This window comes from Pezoporus flaviventris, unplaced genomic scaffold, assembly GCF_033815535.1.
Source record: "Pezoporus flaviventris isolate CSIRO_AGI_PZ_B2104156 unplaced genomic scaffold, CSIRO_AGI_Pfla_v1 ptg000007l, whole genome shotgun sequence".
NCBI lineage: Eukaryota > Metazoa > Chordata > Aves > Psittaciformes > Psittacidae > Pezoporus > Pezoporus flaviventris.
The window spans coordinates 59,244,224-59,270,600 of NW_026892555.1; the positions used below are offsets into that span (position 1 = coordinate 59,244,224).

The following is a 26,377-nucleotide window of genomic DNA, read 5'->3' on the forward strand; positions in this document are numbered from 1 at the left end:
ATCAAAACTAGTTTTAGATTTCCCTAAATTCCAAGGTTCTTCAGACTAGCAGAATTAGTTCTAGTCCATCCTCTGGGAAGTATGTATCTAAGTGCCTCTCTGTCCCATAGGAATTTTCTTTTGAAAAAAACCTGCATCATAGAAACCTTGCTTCCTATACATATTAAAAGGTGACTTTCACGTTGCATTCTTGTATTCCTAAAGGAAGCGATGTTCTTGCTCTCATTTTAACTGAGAATTAAGCTTGATGAAAATTAATTAGTAGAAGTTGAATTAAAGCAAGTGATATCAAGGGCAGTAAAAATAATCCTGCATTAGTTCCTACCCAATTAAATTGCTGAAGCATTTGAATTACTGCTTCAAGCACGATGACAACATCAAGCTGGTCTCCTCTTCATGGCTGTGTTGGGCACATGACAAAATTACTCATCACCAGTAACAGTTCAGAGCTGGAATAACCACAGGCTTCAGCAGGCAGGAGTGTGGTGCCTTGGCAAGGCCAGGCTGAGGAGCCTGGAATGATGTCTGCCTCTACTGTCCACCTACATGTGGGCTCAGCAGCTCCTCAAGCCAGGACCATGAGGAGTCATGCCTGAGGAGCTGCTGAGCCTACTTTCTCACTGCCTTCAGACACAAACTCTGTTGCAAAGACTCAAGTTGTGTCAGGCTGTTAGTCCTTATTTTCCTGATTACTTAATTCATTATGAGAGTTTAGGAGAAAGAAAATAAATCTGTCGTTAAGAACCTTGGCACTCAAGTTAATGAAATATAAGACTGGTTCATTAGGAATTATTATTCTGTTTGATTGATTTCATCACCATCTGTCATTAGCACACGGTTGTCTACAGAAATAGGGTACGTTTCAGTTCATCTTTCAGAGGGCACACACGACTCGCTTATTTTCCTGCTAGAAGTTTAGGAAACTTTCAAGTGCTGTTCAAATCTACCTTGAAAATATATTTCAACATAAATATTTATTTCTGATTTCCTGTGGCAAAGCTGAGTTCCTGAAGAACATCACAAGGTTTAATGTAGGTTGGAACATGCACTATAAGCAGTAAAATTCCCCTGCAGAGTACTGAGTCTACCAGAGGAATCCAAATGTATTTTCCCATTTGTGCCATTAATCAAAAAGAATATGTTGCAAACTACTCACAAAAATTTTATTGCATCATTGTGCAGTGAGTTTATTGGGCCACATTACAAAACAGAAGCAGAAAAATGGCACAATATAACGTAGAGAGTATAGCTTTGTGGACAAGGGAAAAGCCTAGAGTAATTCACTGATTTAAACAGGGAAAGCACTTAGATAGAAAAAGCTTTCCTACATATATATAGAATAAAAAAAATTGTAATATATTTGTTCTGTTTGCTTTTTATTGTCAGCACATATTTCTTAGGCATAACTGCCCATGAAAGCCAAAGATTTTTATTTTCTCCTTCCCTTTTACCACTTTCTGGATTCCACACCGTAAATTTAAATCGTCCTATTCTTCTCATATATCCCCTTCCAATTAATCTCTTTATTAACCTCATGCCAGCTTTTCCCTGTCCTTTGGAAACAGTATTGCCTGAAGAAGCCAGTGAGATACCTTGGCAATGACTGTGGCAGATTGTGTCATGCTTATAAACCTTCAGATCGGATGAAGCAATCAAGATGTAAAGACATCCTGGAGTTTCTGTCCACATATCAGAAATGATGCCAAACACAGCATCACTTATTGTTTCTCTCCTCCATTCTTTGTCTTCTCATGCTACCAGTCACCAACAGGGAAAAGTAGCTTTATTAGCTGTAAGATGAAACTTAATCAGTTTGCAAGTGGAATTATAAGTGGAATTATCTTTGCCTGGGATTGGAGTTAGTGACCTGAGAACAAGTTTTCTAGCCTAGAGGATGCTTTCCAACAGAATCTGCTGCTGTGTGGCATGTTTCGTTTCTGTCCACAGCGTGTGAAAGGGAGGACAAAGAAGGGAAAATGCTGCGATTCTTTTTCCAGTCTTTCTAGATGCAGTTTCTATTCTCTGCACCAAGTTCAGGCCAAGTGATCTCATTATGCCAGTACTGACTCCGCCACTTTGTAGCCTCCCTTTATGAGTGTCTGAAGCAATTCCAGAATATTTTGAAGTTGCACTAAGGTTATGTAAAAGGAAAAAAAAAAACCCCACAGCATCTAATAAGCTAATTCCCTCTGGCCTCTTGCATTGTGCTGTTATTTATGTGAGTGATCTAAGGTCATTCAAGCAGGCAGATTATTTTACAATATACGCGTGGAATTCACAGGGCTGTGATCATTGAGATACGTGGTAACTCAAAAAGAAATAAATTGTCATCTTTTCTAGTCCAATGGCTAGATTATATATTTCAGTGTACTAAGAAGATGTTTTTATGGCTGATACTGTCTGGAAAGTTATCATGTTGTCATAGAGATTAGAATCAGTCCAGCTTCATGGCTGCAGACTCTGTAAAGTGAGTTTACTTTAGGAATTTGCACCAGGTTGGTTTTAAATTTGTTTCATGGGCAAGAGTAATTGAAGATAGCCATGGCCCACACCCTGCATCTTGTTATGCCATACATTTTAAAATGCAGCTCAGTTGTTCCCAGAGGTCTGCGTGCTCTCTCTTACTAAAAGAGGAATGGAAAGCAAGTAACTGATTCTTGGAGATGGAAACCGGCATCCCTATTGTAGGCACAAGTGACCACCAAGTGGACACTTTCGATATTGCACATTCAAGGTTTTGCAAGCTCTAAGTAGACCTTTCAAAGAGAATCTGTGTTGATTTTCTCCATTCACATAAGCAAATCTGAATTTTCTTTATTGCTTTGATTTGTTCGTTTGGCTCAAGGGCTGTGTACTGCATGCTTAAAAATCCAGTGAAATGCAGCTATCGCATGTGATAGCTCACAGCTCAGTTACAAGTGGGTACATCCATTTCCCGAGTTCTCTTCTAAACATACAAATCTGAAAAAAAAAAAAAGAAAAAAAAAAAAAGAAAGAGGATTTGGCAAGATCATGGATGCCTTTCAGTATCAGTTTTGTAAAACCTAATTACTTTCAGTTATTGCCTTGAAGCTGTTCTTAGCAGTTTCTTTGCAAATGATGAATGGCTAGACATGGAACAAGCTGCAAAACAATCCATTAGTGTAATTCAATTTTCTATCAGTCTTTGCAAGTAATTAGCTTTTCTTTAGGTAATGTATTGTTAGTTTGCAGGCATCCAAGGTTGTATGGCATTTGTTTAGGGAAGAGTAGATAACTCGGGTGCTGCATTCCTTACAACAAATATCTCGTAGTTATACCACGGTTATTATCCATTAGGATGAGTGACTCCCATATGTTACACCTGAGCAAGAAATATGTGTGTGGCATTCTGTCCAGGTGCCTGAGCAGTGGCAGTGCCCCTGATGTATGATGCTCCTACTGTTACATAGAAGCATCCCCCAGGAATCTGCGTGGTTCTTGTTGGCCAGGCCTGTTTCTGAGGGATCACTGCTACACAGGCATCAATACCCAATATAACAAACAAGGAATGCCATGGCACTGCCTCCTGCTTCAAGCGGAGTTGTCTGTTTCTGAGAAGCCTCAGAAGTGGGTTTCCATAGCTTCTTCCATAAACACCACCTTTGTAGCTGATGTAGCATTCCTCTCTATTTCTTCCTAAGCTATTTTAAAATCTGGCATTGAGTCAGCTCTTCCTACCAGGCTACACTGTTTTTTGTGAGCTGTCTTTTGGTGAGCAACTAAGTTGACTGAGAAATGCTTTATAAGGCAATAACGTATCTTTTGGACAAATTCATTATGTGCTGGAGCCAATGGTCACTGCAGTTAGTGGGAGTCACCCGATGGTTTTCAATTGGCTTTAGCACTATAGGTATCTTTCAGCTTTAAGGGTGTGTGATTGCAACACCCCCCCCCCCCCCCCTTAAGCTAGCTGTCCTGTTGTCCCTATCTACACTTATGCAATGGGTAATCAACATTTTGTCTTTTTTGTTAAAAGCAGACCTTCATATAAGCTTGAAAAATGCCTTTGTGTAATGAAGCTTTGGCTCCAGAACTTCTTATAATTAAATTGGCACTACTTTTTTGATTCTTTTTCCCTGAAGTGATGTGTTGTCATCCTTCTCTTGTCTTTTTTCTGTCATTTTTCTTCAGTAAAATCCCATTTTCTTCCCTACTTATATTTTTTCATTTCTCCTTATTCTCCAATGATTTACCCCTTCTATCCTTATTAGCCCTTAATTATCTACCTCCAACAGCATCAATCAGTCGTCTCTGTCCTCAGAAGACTTTGTGTGTTGTAGAGTGCCTCTTCCACATCCTCAGCAAGAGGCTTCTGAAGACAAAACCTGACACCTTAATTTTGACACGGTATCAGTGGAATTCATTTTTATTTACACTAAGGTACATAAAAGGAGGAATACACACAGATGACATTATTAGACAGTATTTAATATTCCTTGTTTTTGCAGCTCCCTGTTTCCTGCATATAATTAAATTGTGCTTTCAGCCCAAGCTGTACAGATGCACAGGCATCTGTTCTTACCCGAAGAGCCCATAGCAAGTCTCCCATAATGAAAAACAGGGATTGAATTATTCTGGATGTGATCCCCAGTTTAGGAAGAGGGGAGATCCACCAAAGGGTGGGGGAAAAGAAGCACGGTGAAACCACAACAGACACTGAAGAGCAGTCCTGCAGAGTTGCAATCCTGGAGGAAAATTCCAGCTGGGGAAGCACTTAAGCTCAATTTCATTGAGGAGAACATGCAGGACTGGCCAAGTCTCTTCAATATTTCTCTTTCACTTTGGCAAATCAACAACTTATAAAAGACTGAAATAAGGTCCCCCAACACTCCAAAATGTATTCAAGGAGAAATTGAAAATGATATCTGCTCATGCACATGGCATGTTCTATGCACTTTCAGCGTGGATAAAGAGGGCATGGTGTTGGGACAAAGCATTGGATGAGATACAGGGTAGTTGAGATTAAGTTGCAAAAGGGTAGGGGTTTTGGCATTTCATCTCTGTGGTCATTCCAAAGAAAAGTGCTGGACTGAAGCAGTCTCCAAGGGCCGTGGTTCTTATTTGCAGTCAGACTGCATCTAGCCAGGCTGTTGACCCTTTGCTTGCCTGTCTAATAGACTTGCTTGTGATATGACACACGTCCCACCGTTCACATGTGAGCCACTTCCTTGTTCTATTAATGCAGGGTATCAGGACAAGCAGGCAGAAGTAGAGTGTTTTGTGGACTCTTAGGCAAAGGAAGACATTGAGCAAAGGGACACAAGTGCCTTTTTTAGTCCTTTTAGAACACTGGCACATTGAAATCATTTGGCATGCCCATTCAGTGACTTTCCAAGATATTTTGGCTGTGCAGTTTGTGAGCCAACCCTCCAAGGTGCAGGGGAAAAACAATTTACTAACAGCCTCTCTCACTGTTCTTTCCTCTGTGCCTCAAAATCAGAAGAGGGAACAAGAACTGTTCACTCTGAGCCTAAGATCTCTAAAAAAAGAAAGACTTCCTGTTCCTGGCCAGCATTAGGGCAGTGCAATGGGGAATGTGCTGCCAAAAGCACATTGATATTTGAGCCATCTGTACATTAAATTTAGAAGAGGGGGTTTTGTGTGTGTGTGTGTCTGGCTTTCTGACACTCTCTAATTTGAGAGTCTCTCCAGCCCTCTAGACAGGTTATCTTCAGGTTTATCTCCTGACAGAGACATTTCCAACAAGTCACTGCTGCATCCTGACAAGAGGGTGTGGAAAACACAGATTGCAGTGAAGTGTACAGACTCTATACAAACTCTATACAGACTCTATACAGTGAAGTGTACAGACTCAAATAGCTGTTACAAGGAAAAAACTGCCTTTTATGAAGCTAGGAAGAAAGGAGTGAAGAATCATCCAGCAGTGCACAGCAAACTCCTTGTATTCTACTGTATGCTGTCATGGTTTGCAGATAAATCCAGTGCCTAAAGTAAGATTTATAGTGTCCTGAATTGGCTTAGTTAAGCAACTAGTGACTACTAAAGGCTTAGAGTAAATAAGTTTTGTTACTTTTTGGAGGCACTGGAGAATCTGAAGTTGCAGCAAGCTTCTGAATGTGCTTTTTAACAGGAAAATTACAACCATATTGATACAGGGGCTACCAGAGTTGCAGAGAGTCTGAGGCATCAATCACTGAGCCAGGAGGCAGGGGGCAAGAAGAGGTTTGTAGGAATCAGTGAGGAAGGAGAAGAATCCTGAGCATCCTGAGCAGCCCACCATTGCTGGGCACAGTGGGGAGCTCCTTGGCTCCTTGTGCCAGCCAAGACGGGAAGTCAACATAGCACAGCAGCACAAAGCCACCCTGTTGTAGTGCTGTTCTCAGGCAGGCTCCTCCGTCTGCTGCACGGTGGCCTCACCCTGTGGGGTCTCATGGGGGATCAACGCAGATGCCTCTGTTCTGAGATGGACTGGATGGAGCTGCAGGGGATATGCGCCATTGGAATATAAATCCTCCACTTGCTAGGCTCAGTGTAGTGAGATGACACTGGAGGTGATAAAAAGCGCAGCTAATAAACAGTGGGGGAGAGGAAGGAAAGGAGCAAAGAGAGGGAGAAGTGTCCTTTAGTATTTGTTATTACTTGTGAAGCTGAGCCATACAGGCCATGTTTTGTATTGGTGCCCTATTATACAAAGATGAGAAGCAGGATCACAGGATCAGGACTCTAGACTTAGATTCAGCTCTTGTCTCAGTTGAGCATTCGTCTGGGTCCACATCTTTATCCACAACAGCAAAAGCTGGGTGCATAGCCCAGTGCAGGACACGATTCACTTCAACAATATACTGACAAAGGACTCGAGCACACAGAAATCCCATGCTATGCTCTTTCACATAAACATCAGCGTTACCTACGTAGGATAAGTGTAAACTAACCCTTTATTTTGAATTAATTACTTATTAAGAAAAGAAAACAGTATTTTGTTGAAAGAAGCTTGTGAGGATCAAACTCATGAATGGCTATATGGCATACATGCATATACATAGACAAGGAAGGTCATGAACATACCTAAATATTCTGTACTCTACGATTATACAAGCCATGTAAGCAGCTCTGCTTTTTTTTGGAGGCCAGAGCAAGGCTACTTCTGAAGCCATAGTACTGACTGGAAAAGGAGAGTAAGGGATACTTTGATTTGGTTTGGTTTAGTTTAGGGCTATTCTTCTAAATCAGTTTGGACTCGCAGGCTACATTCTTCCTAGCTCTTTATTTTGCATGGTTCTACTAAGGTAGGTCACAAGCCCAACTTTCAAAACATCAAGAGCTCACACTACATTGGATGGATTGCTAGACTGGAAGATTATATCTATGAATTTGCAGAACAATGCTCTTACAGCTTTTTATGTGTTTTTTTTTATTTTTCCCTTCAGAAGTGCAGTAAAGTAGCTGATGTGTATTTATCGCTCTCACGAGAAAGGACAAAGAAACTGAGCAATGTGAGATTTTCAGATGCCATACACCTGCATATGAGATTCATTTCAAAAGAACTGAGGGTGAGATTTTGTACTGTAGCATCCATAGGAGCTTTTCATCAGTTCCCATTTAATTGTTTCATGTGGAATTTTCCAGTGAGGATGGCCGGAGCTATTAAGACAATGGTACCCATAGCCTGCAGCTTTCCTGCAAAGATGATTAACACAGTTGTCCTCTCCTCAGATCAGTGCTTAGGTTTCAGGCCTCTCACCTACTCAGCTGCTATTCCTTCAGCTGCCTCATACCCCCATGATTCAAAAGCAATGGCACAAGTATCTACAAATGATTTCTTTAGAACAAAATAAAAAGATAATATATTAAAAGAAGAAATAGAGCAGCTTAGATGTTTAGATAGCTTCACCTGGACCAGAGAAGGCTGAGCATGCCTATATTTTCTTTGAAAAGCATCTCGCTTTGTTACCTTCTCTCCCTAAACCATTTCTGATAAATGTGTCTTTTCCTACCTTCCTTTCTCCTCTGTTCCCGAAGGATTTTTATGTATGCATGAATTCTTTTCACCTCCAAATTACCAGCCTTGTAAAACAAAACTACATTTCATTAAAGACAATTTACAAGGCCCTCAAAGCTGATAATTGGGCCTGTTATCTTTCAAAAAAGTTGTTGATGTTTTCGATGGGGTAAGTTAATGTGTGGTTTCAGTGTTTGTTCTTCACAAACCCTTTGTGGATTTTAGATCAATACAGGTTTGCAGAAAACACTGATAAAGCAGTATGCAGTATTTTCCCTGTATGATTCCCTAATGCTTTTTATTTTTTCCCCTTTTCTGTTTTTTTTTTTTTCTGCTTGTGTCCTTGATTCATCCTTTTTGTTTGTGGGATTTGTTTTGGATATGAGAACAAGCTACCAAAATTGACTCCTGTGTAGGAACGTGGGAATGGAAATAGGTCACAAGGAATCTTTCCATGTCATGTCACACACCTTTCATAAACGCAGCAGACTGCTTTTTAGAAGCAATTTCTTTACTTCTTAAAAAAATCTTCTTCTTTCCTATTGCTCTCCCACCAACAACACGGAGCAGTGCTGGGTGTTGGTGACAGAGGCTCCCCGGGGTCTGGGGTGCCAGAAGCAATGGGGGTCCCCATGGGTGTCCATAAGGACAAGGCTTGGCAGCCAGGGGAGGGGATGCCCTCAGGCCCTTACAATCACTATTGATAACTACTTTCCTACCCCTTGTACCTTAACCCCAGCATAAAGCATGCTCAAAACCATGTCTTTTGTCAGTCTTTTCTGTAGGCTACTTAAACCAAATTCTTATGCTCAGAGACAATTCGCTTCTCTGACCATCTAAGTGGCACTCCAGAGAACTGTTGCTGTAGTTTCAGCCCACAGTCCATGGGTGACCGGAGCTGTGCCTGGCATTCCATCTGGCACTATGCTCACCACAGCCTTTCCCAAAGTCATAGCACTAACTTCACTCCCCCAGGCACCACCTGCCAAATTCCCAAATCATAGAATGGGTTGGAAAGGACCTTAAACATCATCTAGTTCCAACCCCCTGGTCATGGTCAGGGACACCTTCCATTAAACAAATGACATAGTTCTCTCCCCATGGCAGTCCCTGGTAGCTCATGGATTTTCCATGACCAGCTACTATGTCCCACTCCTTTCTAGCTCATGAGCTCTCAGTTACCTTTCTTTGTTCTGGTTTTATTTCTGCCATCATCAGGGTCATCACTCCATTTTCCAGCTTGATCTCAACAATGATCTCAACAAATTTTGTCAGCACATTTCTGTGGCCAATAGGTTGGACTGAGTGGTGAACCTTCCTCGGTAACCCAGGCAAATAATTATACTACAGCCTAGGGCCAATCCCCATTTTTACAGTTCTTTGAACAATATCTGTAAAACGGTATGAGTTCCCAAATTGTTACACCCATATATGGTTCACAGCTATATGTATCACAGCTGTTCAATTACCTGTGAACAAAAGCAGCTTCAGCAGTTCCCATCTTACAAGGACCTGCCTCATTTAGGTTAGGCAAAGGGTAATAGGAAGCCTTATCTGAATCTTTATACTTCTGCACATGGAATGACTTTATGCATTACTGCCATGGTTAAGTTCTAAGGAAACTCTTCACTGGGGGGAATCTTACTTCACTGTTGCATCTTACTCTTCATGTTACACTTTCCTTATCTAAACCACATCTAAATCGATTTAAATCTACATAATTTATCTAAACCACAAATGTAGGAAGGCGATGATGATACTTCCATCACTGGTTGGAATAATTCAGTTATCCAGGCAGACTCTGTCCAAGATCCCCCACATTTCTCCGATTTTATATTCACCTGTATGGTATCCCCTCTTATTATCTCCCATATAATATCTCATATCTCTCCCCTATTATTCACGTTCTTGCTCATCACTGGAGGGTGGGAAGCTCATTACAACTCGAATACCTGGAGGTAATGCTCCGCACAGCAGGGTGACCCCACCACCCACGGTGACACCCCCCCCCCCCCCCAGTCGTGGCCCCGGGGCGCTGTGGCGCAGTGCAGCCGCTGGGGGCGCTGCAGAGCAGAGCCTCCGCCTCCCCAACAGGGCGAGCCCCCCCCAGACCCCGCCCCTTCTTGCAGCAGACTCTTCGGATTGGCCACCGCGGCGTGCGGCGCGGGGAGGGGCCGGAGCGGGGGTATTTAAAGCGCCTCGGCGGCCGCTGCTCCCTACCTCAGGGAGCCGGGACGGTGCGGGAATGTGAGTGTGGGGTTGGCGGGCCGGGCCGGGCCCCCTTCGCGCTGTGCCCTTTCCGTGCGGCAACACCGGCGGCTGCCCGCAAGCCGCGGCCTTGCGGGGAGGCGCGGGAGGGTGCGGGTGGGCGGCATCCCCGGCTGGCCGGGCCTTGTCCGGCGGCCCGGGTAGGCGGTGCCTGCCCAGCCTCGTGAGGCGGCCGTGCGCCGTAGCTGCTCTTCAGAGGAAAGGTGCCGCTGCCCCCCCGTTCCCCACGCTCGTTCTCGGGCCCCGTGAGCCTCCCTCCTCCTTCGGGTTCGTTTCTCTGCGGTCACAGGGCTCGGGGCTACGGAGCTTCCCTTTTCCTCCAAAACCGTGTGAAGTCCTAAATCTGACTTTTTAAGCCAAGAGCAGGGCCTGTAGCGTGGACGTGAGGGTGTATGTGTGCTGCTGCTTTTAGTGGAGACTGGTGAGTGCTGTGGGGTGGCCTTTCCTGACCTTTCAGACTCGATTAAATGCATTCAACTGAGGTACTAATCTGGCCTGTGGCTGCAGGTGGCTAAGTTTTTTCTGGGAAACCAGGTTTCAGTGAGAAGCATTCCTCTAACTTGGTTATGTCTGTATCGTGCACTGATGACCCTTTGGGTTATCGTATTTCATAATGTAACTGTTTCAGTGGTGTGAAAAAGGTAGAGCTGTGGAGCCTGTTCCGTATGTGGGTAGCAAGGCTAAAATTTTCCTGTTCAAGGGACCTACAGGAACTTCTAGCTCTGATTTTGAAGAGGGGAGGTGAAGCAATACCCAGCCTTGTGCAGTGCAGTAAGTGGTATGTGCTTTCCCAAGTCTGAAGCTTTCTGGGGCAGACTTTGCAGCTCTGCCATGAGACTTGAGCTGTTCAATGCCCCTCTAACTTTTAGGAATATTTAACTATGTTTAAGACAAGACTTAATGTAGTCTCTGACTTAACAAGTAGCTCAAATCTGCATTGGACAGAACATTAGCCTCCATGTAATACGTTGTATTTTGTGGCTGTGCTGTGAAGCTAGAGTCTAATGTTGCTGTAGGGACTTCCTGTGTGCTGGTTTCTCTGAAAAGCTCCAGAAGAATCATGTCTGAGCTCTAAATGCATGGGAGGATGGTGGCTTTCCTGGGGAAACCAGGCTTCAGTGAGAAGCATTCCTTTAACTTGGTTATGTCTATTACAGTTCACTGTTCATGACTATTCAAGGGAATGCTTAAGCTGTCTGGTAGTTTGGGGTTGTTCTAATTGGTGTTTAAAACTTGGTATGCAAATTTAAACCTGATGGATGCTGTAAATTAAATAGAAGCATTCTCCAGGGAGTGAAAGGATTTTTGGGTATTGGACATTAGTGACCTGTGTAAGTATAACCCTGCTTGAAAGAAAATGTGTTCTGCAAGTCTTGTAGATTCAGGGTGGTAGGATGTGCTTATATTGCAGTATGTTGCGTGGGACAACCTGCAGATTGAAAGTGTTAGTTTCAGTTATGTGGAGTAGTCAGCTGTTCAAGAAATCCAAAGGCAGTCAAATGTTCCAGCTATCATACTTGTCTTGTGACTTACGTGCAGAAGCAGAAGAAAGGCTTAAAGGGTCTGGCATAAAGCTGACTGGACAAAATACTGAATCACAGCAGCTGGTGCTGCTGAACAAACATGTTCAGTGTGTTACACAGACACTGGAGTTTTTCTCATAGTCTAGGTGCTTGGATTTCAGAGGATGTATTTGCAAAGCTCATTATTTTCCTGGCTTAGAGGAGGTGCTGTGTCTGTAGTTCTACTTTGGCAACTAAATTTAGGCTCATTGGTTTTGCTGGTTGAATGGACAGTATGTCTCTTTAATACGGACTTTCAACTGGTAAGGAAGACAGAAAATCCAAGACCTCTCCCCTGCTGAATTTTCTAACATGAATTTCAGTTGAAACTAAAAACTAGGAAGTGGTAGCACTGAACTAGTCACTGATGACTGGCTCATGGGCTGCTGGGACTGGTTTCTGTTCCTCTGGCTTCACTCTGACCTCCTTTGATGGTGGCAGGTTGGGACTGTAAAGCTGGAGAAAACACAGTTCTTAGGCTGCCTACTTTTAACTTCCTTTGTAGAGCATAAAGTGTGGTGCTTCCTTGGGCCCAGCTACTAGCATTCAAGCCTATGGCACACAATTAGTTGAACTCTTAAAATGAAATCCATTCTTTGAAGTTACATTTTACTTAACATTTGGCCTTTAAGTGACATTTTACTTTCAGTAACATTTGTAAGTATATTACTTGATTGAAATATTTTTATAAAGCAGCTTCCTCAGCTTAAACTCCAAAGGGCTTTTTTTTTTTTCGGGGGGGGGGGGGGAGGGGAGAGGCAGAAAACAATGGTTTTGGGGTCAAATATGCTCTTGTTTAGCCACTTCACTGTGTGTGAGGGACTGGCCTCAAGCTTATATTAGCACAGCTTGGTTTATGGCCTTAGCAGTTGAAAGATGAAAGTCTTCTGTGGCTACTTGATTACTGATGCTTGCTTCTTAAACCTTTGAGGACTAAACTATTTTTCTATTACAGAATCTTCAGCAACACCGTTCTAGTCAGAATGTCTGCTCTTGAAACCCTCTTTCAATACATTGATGAACACCAGGACCTCTATATTCAGGTAAGTTTTCTTTGAATTTTGCCCTGCAGCACCAGACAGGTATAGTATATTAAATGTTAGCTTTATGCTTTTGTAACACCTATATAATATGCCTGATAATAGGGCCCCCCCATATGACTGAGAGGGGGAGCAGGCCGCAGGTATGACTGACTTGAGTCAAGCCAGAAAACTTTGGTGTAAGTTTAAGCATAGTTCTGTTCAAAGACCTAGATCTCCATGGCAGGTTGATTAGAAAATGCTCTGTTACTGTATAGTACAGGCAGTGACTTATGTAGAGGTACAAGAAGTTTGATGCTGTTCCTCAATGTCAAACTAGGTCTATACTGTCCTTCCTGTTTTGAGATGGGACAGGAAAGGTAGCAACAAGGCTGGAATAAAATTTTCTCCTATGAAACTGTTCATATTGGGCTACAAGGGGAGAGGTTACTTTCTGTGTTTTGCTGTTTAACCTGCTCTTTAAGTGCACCTTGTATTGCAATCCCTGTCGTGTGTGATGGAGCCAGTGGTATAGCATGGTAAACCCTCGGGCAAGAACTATGTCAAATTTCTTCTGCCAGTTGTTCTCACTGACCTTGCCTGGGGAGAAGGAAGCTAAGGTGACCTTTCTGAGAAGCCTGAAAGACATTTACTGGTTCTGGATACTTTAATGGCAACCAGTAAGGCATGATATGCACAAGCTGTCATACTCTTAAGCTTACCTTATGTATCTGTAGACTTTATGCTACACTGCAGGGGCAGCTGTAGGAATGTGATGTCTTGGGGAGCTTTTGAGTGGAGTACTAACAGTTAGAGTACTCCTTTCATGAGAGGACAAAGCTGATTTGTCTCAAGTTTAAGCTCAACTTTTAGTTGGTTTTAGTTGGATTGCAAGGTATTGCATTTGTATAGAGTTTCCCATGGCATAATTCATGTGTAATTAGCTTCAGTTTTTTTCTGTCTTTTTGTAGAGGCTGGCAGAATGGGTGGCAATCCAGAGTGTATCAGCATGGCCGGAGAAGAGGGATGAAATCAAGCGTATGATGGAGGTTGCTGCGAAGGACATTGAGCGTCTGGGAGGCACAACCAAACTTATGGATATTGGGAAACAAAAGGTACATGAGCATCTGAATGTCAGCTTACTAGAAGTTTTCTCTTTAGAAAACAAGGTGTTGCACTAGGGAGTGCTGGCTTCCTATAATCTTGCCAAGAAAGCCACTTAGACTCCATAAAGTATCATTTAAAATGCTGTTTATGCTAACCTCTTTCTAGTGGTAGCTCTAACAATCTTATGTCCCTTCAAATATGGGGAACCCCAAGCTATATAGCATCTAGTGGGCATCCAGTAAGTGTATAGCTTTATTCTGTGCAGATCCCATTCATGGGAATGTTATCCCATTTTTTTATTAATGTTGTTTAATTCCACTTCCAAACAAAAGGGATATTCACATGAGAAATATTTGCTGCACTTTTATCTAAAGAGAAGGACATGCAGGTTGTGTAATCCTCAGTGCCAAGTGGGAGCTGCCTGCCAGCTACTGTCAACTGGCTAAGTTTATCCTGCAGCTCAAGGATATGTACAGTGCAAAGCAGGCAGGAAGTCAAAGCTGTGTGTGCAGCTTAGCACAGCACAGGCTGGAGTGTACTCAGGCTAATTATGTGGTTCACTTACTTCCTTGATGTCTGGTCTTCTACTCAGGATCACCACAGAAGGGTCTTGTGGGTAGTGGCATAGAAAAGCAGTAGCTGTTGGGGTATAGGATAATGTCTTTCCTGACACGCATTCTGAGCTTCCTTGGGTTCCAGATCAGTTAAGCATGTTGTGCTACATTTTGAACTATGTATTAAATGTGTTTTAAATACCTGTCTAACTGAACATGGAGACAGCACCTGCAACAAATGTTAGACACTTTTAACAGCAGGCTAGTGTTGGACCTTAGACTTGTAGTGTAAAGATACTGACTGAAATCTCAGGAAGTCTTACAAAGACTTTCAGGTTCTTCAGAACTGTTACATTTGTCACAAGGTTGCACTGCACCCTTACCAGAAACAAAAGGATTAATAGGCTGACTCCTGTCCTTATTTTTAGTGATCTGAATTGCTTTTATTCAGCTGAAAAATGTATATACTTATGAGAAATATGACAGTCTTATACTAGGGAACAATCCATTTGATATGTTTCTCCTCTGAAGAGTCTGGTTACTGCATGTCGCAGAATAAGACCCATACCAAAATTATTACATTAGCGTTTAAATAGTGGCATTGAAAATGCTATTCTTTGCTATTTGTAAGATTGTCATTGTAGTTGGTACTGGTGACTGCTGGGTGAAATCTGTGTGTATGAGGACCCTCTGGGCAGTTCCAGCTTTTGGTAGCTGGAATACATTTGTCGGTAGCACTACAGGTTCCAGCAAGAAAATGTCTGACTTCAGGGTCCTCTTGGGAGGGAATCTGTAGGATAATTCTAGTTTTGCTACTACCTACAGCTGAAAATCCTGTCAAAAGTATTTTGATTAATTCAGACACAAACTTTTTCCTCTAATCAGTGTAATTTCGGGGGGGTAAGAATTGATTTTTAGTTTATTACAAGTAACATTTCCATTAGGAATTCTTGCAGCTGGATTAAAGTTAACTTCAGTATTTAGTTTTATATTAAGTATAGACAAAATTAGTGTATTATGTACATTGCTGCTGTATCAGTGAAGGACAACATAAAGCACCTGTTGAACTTGTCTAATCTTAGTTTGCAGCTACACAACAGTTTGTACTGTCTTGATTAAATGTAAGTTCTTTCAGTAATGCTTTAATTGGAGCTGCAGCTATCCAAGGACTATGTAACCTGTTGATTTTTTAAAAAATAAATTGGAACTTGGAGCCCATGTGAGCAGAAAGTCAAAGCTGATCTTAATCTGCTGCACAGTGCTGACCAGTATGTTCACTGAGAGAAATACATGCTGACTGAGTAGCATGTCATAATTGCTTATGGGGTATTCCAAAGGACTAAGCAAAGTCTAGGTCTTGAACAAAGATCATCAGCACTACCCTGCCCTTAGTTTAACAGCATAGGCTTGTATAGAGAAATACATCTGTTGTGCTGACCTTATTTGGGTGGAGGCATGTGTTATACTTGGTGATACCACTGTCGGGAAACTTTTGTCTAGAGCTGTCCTGTGTGCAGGATAAAAGTGCAGTGACAAGCAATACAAAGTGTAATATTGAATGGAGTTTATCACTATGCTTAGGTCAGCATTAGATACGGCAGTATGGCATGCAGACAGCTTTCTCTGCTAAAATCTGATATGGGATTGCTAGTTTAAGACTAACAGTTCTGAGTGGCTTGGAACATTTTGACTATTATTGGAACTTGTCAGGAAACTTACACTGCTTCTGGCAGTTTAGCTTAGTTATGTTTAGCTGTCTATATGCCTTATAACCTCAATGTTAAAGTAATTGGTTTATCTGATAAAAATGTGCCATTCTGGTGTTCCACATTTGAATAAAACTTCTTTCATCCTATTTCTAGCTGCCAGATGGATCAGAGATCCCTCTTCCACCAGTTGTTTTGGGAACACTGGGCTCAGATCCAAATAAAAAGACTGTGTGTTTATATGGCCACCTGGATGTTCAGCCAGCATTACTAGAGGACGGCTGGGATAGTGAGCCCTTCACACTGGTAGAAAGAGAAGGTAAGAGCAGTGGACTTCAACTGATGAGCAATTCTCTAAGAAGTATAGTAATTTCTTAACTGTTCTAAAGTTGTGCCCTTGATTGTAAAGGGGGAAGGAGAGTAATAGCAGACATGGATACTTTTTATACATTGGATGTTTATACATGGATACTTTTTATACATTTTATACTGTTGAGAAAATATGCAGGGTGGGAAATGGTAAGCAGTAGAGTTGCAACATTTTCCATCTCCGATAGGCTGTACTTGCGTGTAATCTTCCTTGCAGCTACAGCAAAGTCTTAGCTGCTGTCTTCCATTGTAACAATTTGTTGCCAGAAAGCTTTCTAGACCTAGTTTCTTGTGCTGTTCACAACTTGCAGCCTGTGGGGACTTTGGACCACTACAGTGGGCAAAACCTCAACACAGCTGCTTTTATGCCTGGTAAAAGAAGTGGTATGTCAGCCTCTCTGGGTTGCCTTGTGTTTGCATCCAGTGCTATGATGAGTACTGCAGAATCTGTTTTACAGAGCTAATGCCCAGACAAGTGTTCCCCTCCCATAAACAGGGATGAAGAAATTGTACAGTAACTCTTGTTGAAACAACACATTGCCAGTAGACAAGAGGAGACTAAAGATTCCTTTTCTGTTTAAAGCTGGTGCTACCCAGCCTTTTTCTTATTTCATTTGCTCAGTGTTGAGTGTCAAAGGTCATATGAATAGAAGGACATTAATCATTCTTGTTGCGTAAGCGTTAATCATTGCCAAGAGAAGAAGTATCTGTGGTAACTAGTATTTGTACTTGGGCACAGGCAGTAGAGCCCAAGTTACTAAGTCAGATTCTCATCTGAGTAAGAGCCAGACTTGCTTCAGGCTGTGGTTTATCTCCATGCAGCCTGGCAGTGTAAGAGACATATATACCTAAGGCTTCTTCCTTATTCTCCAAGTTGTTGGGCCTGTTCTGTCACTGTGGTTACAGCTAGTGCTTAGGGGCTGTAGTCACAGCTGAGTTGCTGCTATATCTACGTTTACTGTGATCCCGTGTGCTACATTTCCTGGGACTTCCCTGTAGCCTGTAAAACTGGTTTTTGACTAAAGCCCTTTCTGGGGAGACCAGCTTTTACCTGGAGAATCCAGAGAAATGATCGGTCACTAGCTACTGAACTCTTTGAGCAAAGAATTATTGAGTTGAAGCTAATACTGCATAGTTTCTGTAAAAGGAGGTAACTTGTTTATTGCTGTGTTCATAAAAAATGATACTATTGTGAAGGACATGGGAGCAACATGGTGCAAGGCAGTTACATCTTTTCCAGGCTAATGTTCAACTCCTGTCCAGGGAGCAAGTAGGGGAAGAGGTGGAGTAGCTTTGGAAGTGGGGAACTATTGCAGTCCTGCGCCTTTCCTATTTGCGTGGATGTATAAAGCAGGATGTGTAAACCCACTGATTCTTCTGAAGTAGAAATGGAAGTTAATAGAAGCAGGGCTAAAAAGCTTATCTGAAAAGATGTTTTCCCCTGCAAGCAAGAGATGACAGAAACTTCATCCCAATTTATCTTCACACTAGTTGATTTGTATCTACAGGAAAGTTGTATGGGCGAGGATCAACAGATGACAAAGGTCCAGTGCTTGCCTGGTTGAATGCCTTGGAGGCTTATCAACAAACTAACCAGGTATGTGCTCAAAATGTATCCTGTTTTGCATACAGCTGAGTCTACCAATAAATGTTATCCAAGCTGCAAACCCTTGAGGCAAGCCTGCTTATTCAGCTGATCAGAGAAATGATGCAATAGGCTTGTAAATTTGCTGATGTCCCAGTAAGGCTGAGTTGACTTGCTGACTGCAGGTTGGTCTTGTAGATGCTTGGATTGCACTTTAAATGTTTTTTTGCTTTAACAAAATGTGTAAGAAGGAAAATATATATGCAGTCATCTGGTGCAGGAGGAATAATCAAATGTGATTGCTTTCATGTAAGGATATCAGATTAGCTTGGCCTTTAGCAATGCTTAATGTCTCACTGCCACTGATCTCTAAGAAGAGATTAACTTAGTAACACTAAACTGGGAGTTTTGGTGTTTCTGTTCAAGAAAAAGCGCAATCAGAAATAGCTCAGGTTGTCTGCATTACCTTGCAAGACAAGTTGCTGTTACTTGCAAGAAGAATAACTAGTTCTCAGATGCTGTCTAGGCATATAGAATATGATAGACTGGATAGACAGGGTTGCTCTGACTCCTACTGTGGCATGCAGTTTCTGTGGTTAGTATTAATTTTCCTAGCACCGTGACTTAACCTTGGCAACAGATTTCTGCTTCATTCCCACAGTTAAGAGGATTGAGAAGAAGTTGCCATTGAGTTTAGTTAACACTTTTTGCGTATTTGTGCAGTCCAAACTTGTTAATTATACACAAAATATTATTAAATTCCACTGTCATGGAACTAATTTACCTGTGTCTACTTTTCTGCTTTGTACATGACATGGAAATTACTGATTGTTGAAGGAGTCCAGTGTTTTCACATATTTAATTGTTCTTGGTTTTAACTTTCAAAGGAGTTTCCAGTAAATATTAAGTTCTGCCTAGAAGGTATGGAAGAATCGGGATCTGAAGGCCTTGATGAACTGATTTTTGCTCAAAAAGATGCTTTCTTCAAAGATGTAGATTATGTTTGCATTTCTGACAACTACTGGCTAGGCAAGAAGAAGCCTTGTATCACTTATGGCTTGAGGGGTATCTGCTATTACTTCATAGAGGTAAGAGCTAAAGTACACTGCAAAACCAGTACTATTAAACTGGATTTTCCACTAAAGAGTGGTAGACATTTTCATGCCAATAGCCTTTAAGAAAAGGTGAAACTGGCTGAAATGGAACAGTTTCTACTAAGTGTCTAAATATCTTCCTTTTACTATTCTAAATGCTACTTAGGTGGGAGGGAAAACTTTCAGATGTATGAAGCAAGATATCCTGGTACCTTCACTGGAATATTCTCATGGCATAGATAATCTTCAGATCTTTACTTAAATGCAAGAAGAGATGTCACTGAAGTCCCCAGGGTTGGGACAGTCAGTACTAAGGGCTTGTACTCCACAGAGCAATAAAAAGCATATCTGCTTTAATTTATTACAACTGGGTAGTCTGGTTCCAAAAATAGATGTATTCTCAATATGTGCAGCAAAAAGCTAAGGCAAAAGTCTCTTCTGTACATTTGACAGTACCTTCATGCTAAAATAACGCCAAATCTTTATTCACTTCAAACCAGGTGGAATGTAGTGACAAAGACCTTCACTCTGGAGTTTATGGTGGTTCAGTACATGAAGCCATGACAGATCTCATTACTCTAATGGGTAAGAAAAGGGAGGTTTCACTGAATGCATCTAAAATAGGAATAAGCCATTAAAGCACAGTGAGCTTGCAGAGAGTGAGTTCCAAAGAGCTGCTTACACTAGCAAAGCAATGACTAATGAAATGGTGCTTGCCAGGTATGTAAGGCTGATGCCTTAGATGCCGAAATATGGTCTTGCCAAAAAGTTGTCTGTCTACTTTAACTCCCCCTAAAACCTTGCTGCAGACTTGTATGTTAATTAAATTGGCTGTCTTCTGCACACTTGTCTACAGGTGTGACACTAAACTCCTTGGGAATCCTGCCTTCAAACAGCCAGCTAAACATGTAGCAATAGAATTATAGTTGCAAGGAAGTGAATATTTTGGGTAGCTGCAGATTCCATAAGTTCTTTCCGTGCTTAGTGGTACAAGCTCTGGAAGGGAGAGGTCAGAATTTCATGACACCTTTATGGAATTTTCAGAAGGCAAAGACTACTATTTCCCATGGGAAGTGTTCTCAGCAATGACATCTTTTTTGTCCTAGTTGAATCCTGATATTAGGTGCTTCTTGTTTACAGCTTCTCTTATAGACAAGAAAGGGAAAATCTTAATCCCAGGCATTAATGAAGCAGTTGCACCTGTTACTGATGAAGAGCTGGCACTGTATGAGAAGATTGATTTTGACCTGGGAGAATATGCAAAAGATGTAGGAGCAACAAAACTATTGCATGATACAAAGGTATACTGCATCACTCCCCGTCTACCCTGGCTGGCTATATTAGATCAAGCTACCTATATTAGTAGAAGGCAGAAACAAGTTTTTTGTGGCTACTTGTATAGTTACAGAGTAATTTAGTAGGCAGAGAATTAATTTAATGTCTTTAAAATGGTGATATTGCTTTGAAGATAATTTCACCTGGTATACAGTTGACTGTGCTCTTAATATTAGCAGTTCCTCTGCAAGGTGTTAGGTGCTTGGAAACTTAAATCTCAGTTATTCCTTGTTTAAGGGAAGAGGTCTAGACAACTTTAAATTTGCTCCTTCATCTATATATAAATAACATTTCAAACTTGTATGGAACTTTATCTAGTGCTGTTCTCTTAATGCTAGATAAGAACTGCTAGCACTTGTTCAGAGGTCAGATACCACATCTACACAAAGCATCTGACTTCCTACATCTCTAGGAAGTTCAGTGGGTTATCAGAAAGTAAACGGCTTACAGAGATGCCTTCTCATTAGGTGAGAAAACAGCTTGATCTAGCTGTGATGAACTTAAGGCTGACATACTGAATGTCATCTTAGACCTAGCAAGCAAGGACTGTTTTGTAGCCATGAACTGGGCAGCTGCCCAAATCTTTGAACAGCTCAAGTTCAATAAACTCATGTCTGAACTTCTCAAATCTTTACCCTGGGACCTCTCCAAATGAATGCTTTTAAGAGCATTGAATCCTGCAAGGTATAGGTCTTGCATGCTAATTTTAAAGCATTAAACCCTAGATGTAAATACATCTCTTACCATAAAAAGCAGAAACAAGTCTTGTAAAAGACAAGTTTACATATGCAGGACTGTTTTCTGTCCTAGTACTGTCAGGAGGAGACTCAGATGAGTATGAGTAACAATTTTATATCCTCAGCCTTGTCTTTACATGTTCATCTTTGTATCAGCTGGGAGCACACAGACTTCCTTGTGTAGGCTTGTCCTATAAAGTAATGGATGAAATATAGCTTGTGTATAAGGAGGAGCTTTGATAGCGAACTAAAGCAGTTCAGTCTTAGGCTGAAATCCTAGCTTAACTTACCAAGGGAGTTTTAAGTTGTGTGCATGCAAGAAGAGTCTTAGGGCCAAGGAGAGAGATGGGAGCAAAGGCTGTAATATGTGAGAAACGCTGCTTGAGAGATTTGAACTGTGGCGGTTCAATTTGCTTGGGGAGTTCAGAGGCAGGTTGTACCTGGAACAAAGCAAACTGTGAACATAAAGGCCACAAAATTTCCAAGTCTAAAACCGTAAGTTCATGCTTGAGATACTGTAGCTGTCTTTATGGAACACAGATGTGTTTCAGTATCCAGTGTACTGAACAGCTGTGTCCAAGGCAGCAAGAAGGAAATGCAGGAGCATAGCTGAAAAAGGCAGTAGTACTCATTTTAATCAACCTGGAGTTCAGGCAGTTTAATGCAACTGATGATATAAATGGGGAAGGAGCATGCTGTGTGCCTCAGTCTACATGTGGTGAGGCTTTCAGCAAACCTGTGATCTTCATAAGCATGTGACTCGGTGAAGGCACCTGCCTGACTGGAGGCAGTGGGGACTAGACCTTCCAATACACTCACTGCACACTGTGCTTGAGAACCTATATATATGGAGTATAGGTAAGGTATGCATAGATATATCTTACGTATGTATATACATATCAATATATGGTATTTGTATCCTTGTCAGAAACAGACCATTCATGTTCTAAAAGTTTCATAGAACCAGGAGAATTAGAACAACCCAGCTGTTTTATCAAATATGTGCCTAATGGGAGTAGCAGCTTCTGTTTGTAACTGAGGAGTCTTGAACAAACTGCACTTCTGGATGGGGGAAAGCACTGTTTCTTGTGAAGTCTATTAGACTGAGGAAATTATTACTTTGAGGAACTCTGTCAAACCTGATTTAACCTTTTGTATTTCCCTTTGCTTCTGCAGAGAGATATCCTTATGCATAGGTGGAGATACCCTTCCTTGTCTCTCCATGGAATTGAAGGAGCCTTCTCAGCCTCTGGAGCCAAGACTGTGATTCCTAGGAAAGTGATTGGGAAGTTCTCAATCAGACTTGTGCCAAACATGACTCCTGAAGAAGTCACAAAGCATGTATGTTGAGACGAATTGGTGGTGTCAAAACAACTACTGTCTTAATTTTAGTTCTTCTCCATGCTGAGGGGAAAAGTATTTGTTTTCTAAAACATTTGTTTACTTCCATTTTTCCCTGTTCTGCACCTCAACTTGGGTAATTGAGGGAATTGCTGTATGGCTCACATACAGCAATTGTATGAGCATTGTGGCCTGAATAGTCAATTTTTCTTAAAGAAAGGGGCTTAGGAGTAAAGGCTAATTTTATTGTAGGGCACTTGGATTGCCAGAAGTGCATATACAGAAACATAAGTTTGATATACTGGCTAACTGTTCTACAGTATACTGTTAACTTGCCTAAAGGAGATATTCTGATTTCGGGGCAGAGATACATAGGAATAATATGAAATAATAGTAATGGGAAAAGTATTGCTGCACAGTAGTAGTGACCTGCAAGTCCGTAAGATGCTTTTAGTATACAGTCTTTACCAGAGTTCATAGAATTGCTAACAGTAGGTAAGATTGTTTGATCTTTCTCATAGGTTGAAGAATATGTGAGCAAAAAATTTGCAGAGCTGCATAGCCCCAACAAATTCAGAGTGTACTTAGGCCATGGTGGAAAACCCTGGGTGTCAGACTTCAACCATCCCCACTACATGGCTGGCAGGAGGGCCATGAAGACAGGTCAGTGCGTTTTCTGCTTGCCATTGGGAGAACTAAAACTTTTATTCCAGCACCTCAAGAAATACTGAGGAGGTTATGTTTGCATAATACTTAGTGTTCTGCACTTAAGTTCGTCTAACTTAAGTTATGAAGCATGTCATGTGCAGTCCTTGAGTCTGATGTACAAGAAGGGCAGAAATGATATCAAGCTCATGCCTACTGTACTGGAACAAGTCTGATGGTACATTGTTGCTTTTGTGTATAGGTGGGACTTTCAGTTCAGGTCACTTGCTTAGCAAAAGCCCTCAAAGTTTAGTCATCCTAGCATTCCTCTTTAGCTGTCCTAGCATAACTGATAGATTGCATAGGGCAACTAGAGCAAATCCAACTTGTGTTGGAGTACAAACAGGCATTTGAGTGAAGTGTTATTTGTGGAACTGTTTGGACTGAACTTTGAAAGTTACTCCAGCAATACATCTATGGGAAAGAAGCTCCACAGTTCTGTGGCCTGTGCAGTCTGGCTGATTAAAACAGGAATTGACCAGTACCTGGTACAGATGTGGTTGGTACTTAATGGCTTAAGTAAGGTTTTGTTAAAAACTACAACTCTGAACTGACTAGAGTATCACTTTTCTAGTTTTTGGAGTTGAACCAGACCTGACAAGGGAGGGAGGAAGCATTCCTGTTACACTTACTTTTCAAGAAGCAACAGGCAAGAATGTCATGCTGCTTCCTGTTGGAGCTGCAGATGATGGTGCTCACTCTCAAAATGAGAAGCTAAATAGGTAAGAGAATATTTATCCCTGTGCCAGGCTGAGTTTACCATGGGTTTTGGCATGTATTATGAAAAGGACCAAGAAAAGTTGAGCTCTTTTTTCCTTAATTTTCTGGAAGCCTAAGTGCCATTTCTCTGTAGCAGGGAATGACTGGTTGGATAACTAGTCTATAGCTGAATCTTGTTCTCCTTGCTTCTGATTCAATAAATTTAGAATCGGGAGCAGTTTTTATACCTTGGGTCTCCAAGCTTGGTTACCCCCTATCCCATGGGTGGCTTTCCTCCCTTACCAGGGGAGATGTGGGAAGGCTGGGAATAGTCTGTTGCCTGCATCAGAAATGTCTGTAGTCTGTTGTGTGGATAGGACTGATTGCAAAAAGCACTACAAATGCAGCTCAAACTAAGACAGTGCTAATGAAAGCTATCTTCTTTCCAGGCACAACTACATCCAGGGGGTGAAGATGCTAGGTGCATACCTTTATGAAGTTTCCCAGCTGAAGGACTAAGTTAGACAATTACCTTTTGGTTTATGGATCAGAAGTCTGAATTATCTTACAAAGAGTCATCAACTACCAAGTCTCACATGGCTCCCCTTTTCCACCAACACTCCTCTGCCTTGGTGGGGGAGAGGGAAACATACAGTTCCGCTTGAACCAAAAATATTTCCTTAAATGCTTACATCAAATGACAGACTATTCTTTATCTGTCCAGCAGTACTGAACTGCATCTTTGTCCCCTCTGTATCACATTCAAGTTGTGGTTTGCTGTATTCATCTACTCTTCCTGTAAAGCAAGAGGAAAGGTTTTCTCTCAACTGTTAAAGCAGCCACCTCACTTGCAGAACTGCTAGTAAAGTTTAAAATTCTTATTTCTGGATATGTCCTGGAAGGAAGTAGTTGAAGTGACAGATTATAGGGCTATACTGGAATGTGTTCAAGGTGGAGTGAGGCATCTGTCTTACTGAGTGATTTGGAAGAGCAGTTTGTCTCTTACAGCTTATACCTGATTGCAGGTTTCAATTCACAGTGAATTGTGTTTTAACAACATTCACTGTGGTAATAACTACTGGCCATCTTTTTGTAAAGCTGTCTTTGTACTCCTTAAAAAGGACAATAAATAATCATGCTCTAGAGTCTGGCTCTTGGTCTCTAAGGATTAAATAATGGGAGGAAAAGCAACTTCAGGTAAGTTGGGAGGAACTCTTCCATGGCCACAGAGGCAGATGAGCAGCATGACTACAAAGACTGTACTTTCATGGAATCCAAGTTTTTCATTCCTTAGGATCTGGTGCTTTAACAACTTGTAGACTTGAAACAGATGTTGCTAAATCCTGATCTTCTGAGAGAAAACAAGCTCAGAAAATATTCTATTTTGGCTTGAAGCCACACTAGCATAGCTGATGGTACTGCAGGGGAGTGGGGGGAATTTGGAGTCATAAATAGGGAGAGGAGAGCATCACTCATTGCCACTACTGACTGACATCCAACTTCAAGCTGTCTTTTGGAAACATTAAAGTCCAACACTCCTGGTATTATGTCAAAAACCAAACCCTCTTACATGTGTGCTAATCTGAACTGGATTTGGCTCACTGACTGAATTACCTGACCAGCACTAGCAGTCTAAACTAGGTAAGTATTTGAAGTGATGATGTCTTGCTCTGAGAACTGTCTGAGAGCATAGTGCGGTCCTGTATCCTGACAAATAAGCAAGCAGCATGTGATGCTTCCTCCCCTGAAGGGCAGAAAGCACAAATGTCTTGTCTATCTGGTTTTCGCTGTTGCTTGATCTGGAGTCTTTAACAGTGGAAGGCTGTTGGGGCAAGGAGTTGTCTTCTGTTCTCACAGTGAAGCTTCTAAAGCTTCTCTTCTGGTTTTGTTCCATTTGGTTTGTCATGGAAGATTATGGCTGGAAACAATCTGGTATCATTAAACTTTGCACTTGCAGCTCTGGCGCAGTCTGAGACCCATGTCATATGCCTGTGATAGGACTGGCTAGCACCAAGTATCTGTACACACACTGGGCTGCTAGGCTCTCACCTTTCAGTGACAGTGGGGCTACTCTGCTATGGTATGTGGTCCATACAGAGGACAAGACTGGCTTGCCTGGATAATTAGAGGTCATCTGTATGCTGAGATCAATTAGTTATACATGATAACTAGTCCTAGCCGTAAATGTGTTTAAAGCAGCATTCTGAGTTACCGAGTTGACATCCCAGATTACTCATGAAAAGACAATTTGCTGGCTGTTGGTCAGTTTTTATTGCTTACTTTCTACCTACTGATTTGAAAAGCGTGGAAGTCCA

General features: G+C 41.7%; 1 protein-coding gene across 2 annotated transcripts in view; it reads left to right on the plus strand.

Moving 5' to 3' along the window:
- CNDP2 (carnosine dipeptidase 2) overlaps positions 1-25,207 on the plus strand; it is a 41,092-nt gene extending 15,885 nt beyond the window's left edge. The window contains exons 1-12 of one of the 2 annotated variants that reach the window (XM_061448914.1): positions 10,175-10,228; positions 12,767-12,854; positions 13,802-13,945; positions 16,354-16,516; positions 18,075-18,163; positions 19,039-19,239; positions 19,746-19,830; positions 20,386-20,546; positions 22,494-22,658; positions 23,180-23,321; positions 23,938-24,085; positions 24,512-25,207. In XM_061448914.1, the coding sequence (XP_061304898.1) occupies positions 12,795-12,854; positions 13,802-13,945; positions 16,354-16,516; positions 18,075-18,163; positions 19,039-19,239; positions 19,746-19,830; positions 20,386-20,546; positions 22,494-22,658; positions 23,180-23,321; positions 23,938-24,085; positions 24,512-24,581 (1,428 nt within the window). In that variant the 5' untranslated portion in view covers positions 10,175-10,228; positions 12,767-12,794 and the 3' untranslated portion in view covers positions 24,582-25,207. Of the gene's footprint in view, positions 1-10,174; positions 10,229-12,766; positions 12,855-13,801; positions 13,946-16,353; positions 16,517-18,074; positions 18,164-19,038; positions 19,240-19,745; positions 19,831-20,385; positions 20,547-22,493; positions 22,659-23,179; positions 23,322-23,937; positions 24,086-24,511 lie in introns of those variants that run through there. The other variant, XM_061448915.1, reaches the window with a different exon arrangement.
- Positions 25,208-26,377: the final 1,170 nt, after the last annotated feature.